General features: G+C 44.1%; 1 protein-coding gene across 1 annotated transcript; it reads left to right on the forward strand.

Annotated features, from left to right (window-relative positions):
• Window positions 1-276: 276 nt before the first annotated feature.
• On the forward strand, window positions 277-2722 carry LOC115742690 (scarecrow-like protein 8). Its single transcript, XM_030677130.2, has 2 exons — window positions 277-2444; window positions 2478-2722. Exon 1 carries the CDS (start codon window positions 446-448, stop codon window positions 2351-2353), a length of 1908 nt encoding a protein of 635 aa, XP_030532990.1. The 5' UTR covers window positions 277-445; the 3' UTR covers window positions 2354-2444; window positions 2478-2722.
• Window positions 2723-9015: the final 6293 nt, after the last annotated feature.

Here is a 9015-nt window from a genome sequence, read left to right on the forward strand (position 1 = left end):
GGCTCGAGCGGGGCGAATTTAAAAAAAAAAAGGGTTCGAGCTATAGGGGGAAAAAAAAAAAAAAAAACCTTCTCGTGGAGCAGATCTGGTGGACCTGATCGCCGTTGATTCAGCATACAAATTCTCGAGATGGGGAAGGGAGTTGCAACGGACGGCTGGGATCGAGGGGGGATATATGCTTCTAAGACCGACCTAACGTTTGCTTGATCGACCAAGAAAACGAAAACCAGAGAAAGGTAAGAGAGCTAATTGGAAATTGGCCTCCATTATAATTGTTACTTCAACAAAGAATCAATTCAACACCATAAAAACTGCTCCTTTTTCTCTCTCTCTCCTCTCTCTCATATGCGTTTCTCTATGTACCAACTCTCGTAACTCCCCCTCCTTTCTTCTTCTTCTTCTTCTTCTGAAGTTCCCTCTGTTCCCCCGGGGAGAGAGAAACAGAATGTCGTCTGGCTTCTCCGGCGGAAGCGGCGGCGGCGGCGGCCCGGAGTTCTACACAGCCACCGGTGGGATTAGCGCCAGATCTATCGCCAACGCCATGAGCTCCATCAACGGCAACGCCGCCTCGCAGTCTCCCTTCCGATCGCAGCCGCAGTTCGCCGGGATTTTCCTGCAGCCTTCCTCTCAGATGACGCCGCAACCGACGCAGCCGCGGCCGAGTCTCATCGGCAAGCGGACTCTCATGGAGTTTCAAGAGAACCCGGCCTTGAACAGCCTCCTCTTGCGCTCCGTGAGGTCGAAAATCTCTCAGCAGTCCTCGCCGATTTCTCACCTGGACTTCTCCGCTGCTGTTTCTCCTCCCGACGTAATGTCCAGCTTATCGGCGCTGTCTTCGCCGGCGAGCTTCTCCGCGCAAAGGTACGGTGTTCCTCTCCTTCAACAGCTCAGGCCGCAGCCCATTGCTCTCGGTAACGGGGCGATCCACGTGAGCAATCAAGCTCTGGCGGGAGTTTCGTTCGCGAACGTGCTCCAGAACAGAGTGAATCCTAACCAAGCCGAGACGGAGAACAAGATGATGAATCGTCTGCAGGAGCTCGAAAAGCAGCTCTTGAACGATGACGAGGACGGCGACGGGGACGCCGTCTCCGTGGTTACTAACACTAACAGCGAGTGGTCCGAGGCAATTCAGACCCTCATAAGTCCGGGTCAGAAGCAGATATCTCCGTCGCCGACCTCGTCTTCTTCGTCGTCCTCGCCTTCGTCTTCGTTGTCCGTGGCGTCGCCGGTTTCCATCTGCTCGAAGCGGTCGCTAATGGAGGCTGCGACGGCGATATACGATGGCAGAGCAGACGTGGCTTCGGAGATCCTGACGCGCTTGTCTGCCGTGCCGAACCCCAAGGGTAATTCAGAGCAGAAACTGATGGATTACATGCTGTCTGCGCTTAAATCGCGCGTGAGCCCCGTTGATAACCCACCCCCCGTGGCCGAGTTGTTCAACAAGGACCATATGTTATCGACTCAGTCCCTTTACGATCTGTCTCCTTGTTTCAAGCTCGGTTTCATGGCTGCCAATCTCGCGATTTTGGAGGCTGCATCGGAGCAACCCTCCGCTAACAAGCTCCATGTAATTGATTTCGATGTTGGTCAGGAAGGACAGTACCTCAATCTCCTCCACGCGCTGTCCGCGCGTCAGGCGGGCAGTCAATCCACCCTCAAGATCACGACGCTCGCAGATAACTTGAACAGTGAGGAGAGGCTCAGGTTGGTCGGGGACCGACTGAGTGAACTCGCGGCCAAGATGGGAGTTAGGTTAGAATTCAACATCGTGAGCCAGAAGCTGAGCGAGTTGAGCCGCGACTCGCTGGGCTGCGAGCCCGACGAGGTGCTGGCGGTGAACTTCGCGTTCAAGCTGTACAGAATGCCGGACGAGAGCGTGTCCGTGGAGAACCCGCGCGACGAGCTCCTCCGGCGCGTGAAGGGCCTGGCGCCGCGGGTGGTGACGGTGGTGGAGCAGGAGATGAACGGGAACACGGCGCCATTCATGACGCGCGTGGGGGAGGCGCTGGCGTGCTACGGGGCGCTGCTCGAGTCGATCGAGTCCACAGTGGCGAGGGACAACTCGGAGCGAGCGAGGGCGGAGGAGGGGCTGAGTCGGAAATTGCGGAACTCGGTTGCTTGCGAAGGTAGGGACCGGGTGGAAAGATGCGAGGTATTCGGGAAGTGGAGGGCCCGGATGGGGATGGCTGGGTTCGAGTCGAAGCCACTGAGTCAACACGTGGCCGAATCGATGAAGGCGAGGCTGAGCAGTGGGAGCCGGGTCAACCCGGGATTCACGGTGAAAGAAGAGAATGGTGGGGTTTGCTTCGGCTGGCTCGGCCGAACTCTCACCGTCGCATCCGCCTGGCGTTAAGCTCCACTCGCTCCCGCGCACCCACTTTCCCGAAAAGTATTAACCAAATTGATATACGTATGTGTATGTTATGTGCTATGAATGGCGATGGCAATGGCAATGGCGATGATGATGGCGATGATGGTGATGTGATATCTTTATAATGTATTGTTTTCAAGTTCCTTTCTTCTTTTTCCTGAGAAAATGGGAAAAGAAAAAAGGACGAGGAGCAAGAAGAAGAAGAAGAAGGAGAAGGAGAAGAGAATCCGATTCCCCACCCAAGCAATTGAGTAATAAGAAAGAGATGTTTGGATTTGAGGAGAGAAATTCCCATGCGTTGCATTCAATTTCTCGCGTTATTCGATTTGTTTAGTTTGGTGTTGTATTGAATTCTGGTGCGCACTCTTTCTTCTTCGTCGACAACTTGTTGGGCTCCACCTGTTACATCATTTCAGGAATTCATAGTTTGCAGCTAAAGCTTTGAGCTCCATTTCGGCTCGGCCTTTTAAGGAGGAGAGAGAGAGAGAGAGTATGTATGTCGCGCATTATTCTATTTGTATCGTCATTCTGCACTTCCGGTTTTAACCCTTCCCCCCCGGCCAGGCGATTCACGCTGGGATAAGGAGGCTGTAGGCTTTTCACACGTGCGCCTTGTTTTCTTTTTTTTTTTTACCCTAAGGTTTCGAGGGTTGTACCATTGGAGTGTTGTTGTCATAGAATCCGCTGCGAATTTGTAAGGCATCTCTCTCATAAAACGGAGGGCAACTGCATCGCTAAATCTCGGATTAAACGGGGAATTAAGAAAGTGTACTCGAATCTTGTCACCAAGTACTCGTGCATTATGGTTTGCATCGCTACACAATAACATGATGTGCTTAACTTTATAGGTTGTTAATGATCTATTGCAAACACAATATTAAATTCGGAAACCTCGCATGAGTCTAACTAGATTGTTCGGTCTTTGCCGTCGTATTAAATAATGAAAGTGCCGATGCTAGCGCGATCGCAAAAAGATACGAGCTTGTCAAATCACCTCTCTCAACAATTATACCCATTTATACAGAAATCACATGTTCGCGATGACTCGATTCGGGCATACAAAATAGCGTACAATGATATTGATCGCTAGGGGGCAAACTCATATTGGGGCCGCGAAGTATATAGACTAAGAAGGGAAAAAAAGATGAAAATCTAGAAGGGGGTGAATGTGCAATTTTACCCCTTCTAGGGATAGAAGTTTCACATGGAGGAATTTTCTTATAATAGTCTTAATTCCCATCTTAGAATATTCCATGTTCTTACATAACCTGAATACGTGACCTTCTTGTAATGGGAAATTCCTAATCATTGACCGGGTTTTGAGTGGACAAGGACATAGCCAACCTACTTCGTTGCGCTCGTGATGTTTTTCTCTTGGCCAGAACGGTTCTTGTCGGCATATGTCAAGAAAAAAAAAAAAAGAACAATACAAAGCAAAACACATAGGACTAGGAAGGGACAATGTGGAAGGGGTCTGAATGTGTATTGAGGTTGTATGACGCTTTCTCGATTCCCAGCAAGAGAAAGAGTCAAGAACTGGAAGATGTTTCGAGAAGAAAAGGGCCTCTGAACAAATCCAAGCGTGGACATTTTCTCAAGGAATCTTCCAAGGCCGTGTTCCGAAGAGGCCGATTCTTCAAAAAAAAAGAAAGAAAGAAAGAAAGAAAGAAAGAAAGGAAACTTTAAACGAGTATCATCGAACGCATGAGCCCGGCATGTTCAATTTATTGGTAAATACAAAAGGCGGGTTTTTACATTTCAAGTCATCTAATTGCATGAAATTAATTACAATGGTTTGATCATTCTCTGGGGCATAAAAAATAAAGAATTTCGAATTTCGGATGGTGGGTAATGTTTGTGAAGTACCTGTTTTTCCTAATGAATAGGAAATTCACCCTAGGTAAATAGACTCGGTATAAAAGTTAAAAAAAAAAAATTGAAGGATACCTATTAAAACTAAAAGTTGTTCGAAGCTTTCACACTATACATAAGATATGTCGCATGGTGAAAGTCATCAAGTATAGCGAACGCTCGATCTCCTCGACAATAAGAGCATCTTGATTTAAGGTAAAATAGAGTCGACCAACCCATAGAGATTATAAAAAAAAAATCCATATATATCATACTAAATCATTTACATTGATCGTCTAGTGGAGTATTTCCATGGGAGAATTGTCCAAAAAATCATAAATCTATTGCACTTTTGCAAATTCAATTCTAAATATTTAAATTTTCATATTTTTCGGATGAGTTCATCAATCAATTTTGACCAAAATTCGCTAATGTGAATGGCGGTTGTCCTACGTGGTATGGCTATAGGATGACCGGCACTAATATGGACAATTCTCGCATGAAAAAAAAATCAAAAAATGAAAAGAAATATTAAAGTATCATTAAAAATGGTTTACGTCGGCATCGGTCGTGTCACATGAGATGATCGGCGTCAATGTCATCAATTTTCGCTCAAAATTAGTCGGATCTACTCAATTGGCAAAATGTGGAAGGTTTATAACTCGATTGATAAAATTGAAAGGTTTAGGACTTGATTGACAAAAGTGCAATCGGTTTAGAACTTTTTGGACAATTTTCCCATATTTCCACCGTTTATATAGTCAACGATTTGTGATGTTGATAAATATCTTGAAGGAACTTTTACACGGGCGCACTCGTGAATTTTGAGAGCCACGTTAAATTGGGGGATAAGGCGTGCCCAAATTCGTATGCTTCTCCTAATGGGTTGACGAGAATGAGGTAAAATCATGCGTTGACGTCGGTTTTGGGTCAACGATGAGACATGAGAGTCGAGAGAAGCGTGCATCCACTTTGAAAATCTGACTCCAACGAGAATGGAATCAAACTCGAGTATGCAGAGCATGTTTCGTGCCAAGTCCACGATCGAAAGTGGGAGAAGACCAAGCGTGAATTTGCGCTATTTCGTCCCTCCCTCCGGGGAAAAAAAGAAGAAGTAAAATTAGAAAAAGGGAAAGAAAATTTCACGATCGAGTGGCACTAACATTTGCAATTGTACCGGCGGAAGATATGCCTAGATTCTCAAGGGCGATGGCTGATTCTCTAAGTTTAATCTATTACGCATGTCATGATAATCCGGTTATTGATTTTTATTTTTATTTTTATGGAGTTTGGTATATAGAAAAAAATCATAAATTTTTGCCAAGAGAAAAAACAATCCCCTCGGTCCTAATTTCATCGCAATCCTTTTTGTCAAATTTTACCAAGAATCGTTAACATGGCAACCCAGTCATTGTCGACCGTCCTACGTGACATACCACCATGTCAACGAACATGTTTAGGACCGATTTGACAATTTCCCCTAAAATTTTGCAATTCGCTGAATACTACCGCACAAAGAAAAATGCTTTTCGGGAAATAATTTTTTCAGAAAAAAAAAATGGTTAGTTTTCCTATGTTCAATGATATATGAATGTAAACATTTTCGGTGTTTGCATCATTTGGAAAAAAGGTTTTAATTTCATGACTTTATCTGGGGAAAACAATTTGCTTTTTTTTTCACTTATGGCTCGGCTGGTGGCCGGCCACGAGCGAGGATGAGCTTGTCCTCACTAGAGGTTGACAGAGTCACGGTGAACTCGAAAAGTCGCCACCTCTAGCAAGGCCAAGCCTTGCCGGCCCGAGGCGAGCTCGTCCTCGCCTATGGCCGGTTGCCGGTCGTCGCCGTGGCCGACCACCGGTCGACGATGAAGCAAAAAGAAGGAAATAATTAAGCAAATCGAAAATAAAGAATATCAACATATTAAGATATTGAAATATTGAAAAATTCGAGAGGTAATTTCGAAAAGTGTTTTCACCCTTCTAGGCTTATAAATTTACTTTTCTAATTTTACGTATGAATATTCTGTTGACCATAAAAAGCGAAAAGTGTTTTTGGTTAAATAGCCATTTTCGGCAGACCAAACGAGCGACGGTGTGGAAAACTAATTCCCAAAAAGCACTTTCCTGAAAACAAACTACCCATAATTTTGGTCAGTAGGCATAGGGATTTTACTCATTACGTGTATTTGGCGAAGAGGAATGGATGGACAATCATTAGTACAAGTCTCATATACGGGATGTTTAAATAAACATTGGGAGCAGTCATTATGTCCAAACCTAGAGATTAGGCAAGGTAGCGCCGGTTCTCATGATGAGCCCTTTGGTGATTATACAATGTAGCACCAGAGATTAGGTGAACTTAACTCAAGTATGTGTCTTTCTGACCAACCACTTGTTACGTGTCTAGTTGGAACTTGATACGTGCCTTGTTGGTCAGTTCGTATGGGGGGTATTGAAAGATGTATATCGATGGATGCAAAGAATATCGGGTCTCGTATAGATTTCAAATTAGCTAAGTAATAACATTTTGGGTTTAGTAGCCAACATACCGATAGTTTCAATTAACATTGTCCGATATCGGAGCGTAAACTCTCGTGTTAAAATCTCTTAAAGCCCCTCTTTCACCTCTCTAAAATTTTCCATCCATCCATCAGAATTCCAAATGCCTCGCTCCAAGCGAATGACGATATCTCGATTTTTATTTTGGAAATGGTGTACGTATCTCGACTTTTCATCTAGCTACTAAGCTAACAAATGCATACAAACTTTCTAATTTATCTGTACGGAACGCTCTTTAGCGGGGTGTGATGCGTACTCTCTATTCTTACAATGAGCAAAACATATTACGATTCCAATATAAAACCCATCGTTTAACCACTAAGCCAATCATTTGGGCTAATTATTTACGGATCATAAAGGCTACAAAGCCATTTCCACGTACGCGCTAAATCTAAAAGGCCAATTGATCCGCCGCGAGTGGGATGATCAAGAGGACAGAACACGACAACGGATTCGTTAGAATTAGTAACGGGACAAACAAGTCAAACAGCGGGGGCCCCACTAATCCCGATTTTTTTTTTTAAATTTTTTTTTAAATCTTTTTTGGATTGGTTAAGGAGTGTGGGGGGGAGGAAAAAGAGAGCGGAAAGAATCAAAAGGGAAGCGTAGGGTCAAAGCCGTCTTGTTTCGCCCCCGTCGTTTTGTCCGAACTCCTGGGCAACCACATGAGGCTGTCTGCGCCCGTCAAAGCATCTGCGAGATCGCTGTAAGGCACTGAGTCGATTGGGCTGAAAAGAACGGAAAAAAAAAGTCAATAAAGCGCGCACAGAAGCTTTGGACTTCCCCCCTTCTGTCTCTCTCTCTCGCTCGCTCTCGGGTTCCAGTCCGTGTTCGGTCGTTGCACTGTGAAACTCGATTTCTGCACTTTTTGGTACGCAATTGGTTGTAAAGATGGAGCATTATCGATTCGCATGTTTGTTTGGTACACTTCCCACGTGCCCAAGTTTGAATTTTTTTCGGAAAAGATGATCTAATTGGACAAGTAATTGCTTGCCACTAGGGACCAAAATAAATCACTTCATCTTTAACGTTTGGATCACATTTTATTTTTTATTTTTTCGAATTCTTTCCTTGGAAACAAGTTGCGTTGTTAAGGGGACGGTGAAGCTGCTATAGATAGAGGTGTCAAATGATGGGTCGAGTCAAATATGGTTTGATCTATATTGACTCCTCTACCCCGTTTTGATTTAATGATCCATACCCGACTTGACCCAAAACCGACCCCTACTCGAGCCGACTCGTTTTGATCCATATTACAAAACACACTAATATTCTAGAAAAACTAATACAACTCATTTAACCTTTTTTTTAATTTTTTTTTGTAAATTTTTTTTATCCATTTTTTATTAAAAAATATTTTTATTTTCTTTTTTCTTTCATTTTTCTCCGACGACCGGCAACTGCAGGCAACCACTAAATTTTTTTTATATTTTTTTATTTTTAGACAAAAAAATCTTTCTTTACTTACAAGAATATAAATTTAAAATAAAAAATAAAAGATATAAACTAATCAAGTTGAGCCTTTGAAACAACTTGTGGAAGCTGTAGGCCACACCCCATGGATTGAAAGTGGGTAACCCATTTTCGACCCATCTAATTCAATTTTAAATTTATGAGTCCATGTTCATTTAGCCATTTAAAAATTTAAAACCTATATACGACCCATGTGTACAAAAAATGGGTCAAAAATGGATCATGGACCCATATTGACTGCTCTAGCTGTAGATAAGATTTATCCCTAACCAAAGGACCGCGATTGGATGATTATTGGGACAAGAGGCCGTCAAGATGACCGCAAGAAAGTCGCACTGGCAAGGGCTCTGGCCGACGCAATTCGTCTCATTAATAAGTTGAGAGCGTCGAATCGGCAGTTTCTCGGTGTTTTCCAAAATCATAATCAGCACTACAAGAAGGCTCTAGCTAGAAACTCCTACTTCACAATAGCCGTTCGATCATGCGAAGTGAGCTTACCTAGGGCCGGTCGGGAGTATCATAAAAAGGCTTTGAAGAAGACCTATAATTTTGCTTTTTGCCATTCTAAGTTTTCAAGTGATGGACTATGGATTGCGATGTCGGAACAATTTTAACGGGCCCAATATCGTAGAGAGGCTTGACGGAAGTCCCACGAGCCCAATAATCCGATATGGAAATTGAGTATTCGGATCTAACGGGTACCCAAACCACGACCCGACTCCACCCGACCCATCATCATCGGCAACGAGCGCGCACGGCCT

The sequence above is a fragment of the Rhodamnia argentea genome, chromosome 10, assembly GCF_020921035.1.
Source record: "Rhodamnia argentea isolate NSW1041297 chromosome 10, ASM2092103v1, whole genome shotgun sequence".
Lineage (NCBI taxonomy): Eukaryota > Viridiplantae > Streptophyta > Magnoliopsida > Myrtales > Myrtaceae > Rhodamnia > Rhodamnia argentea.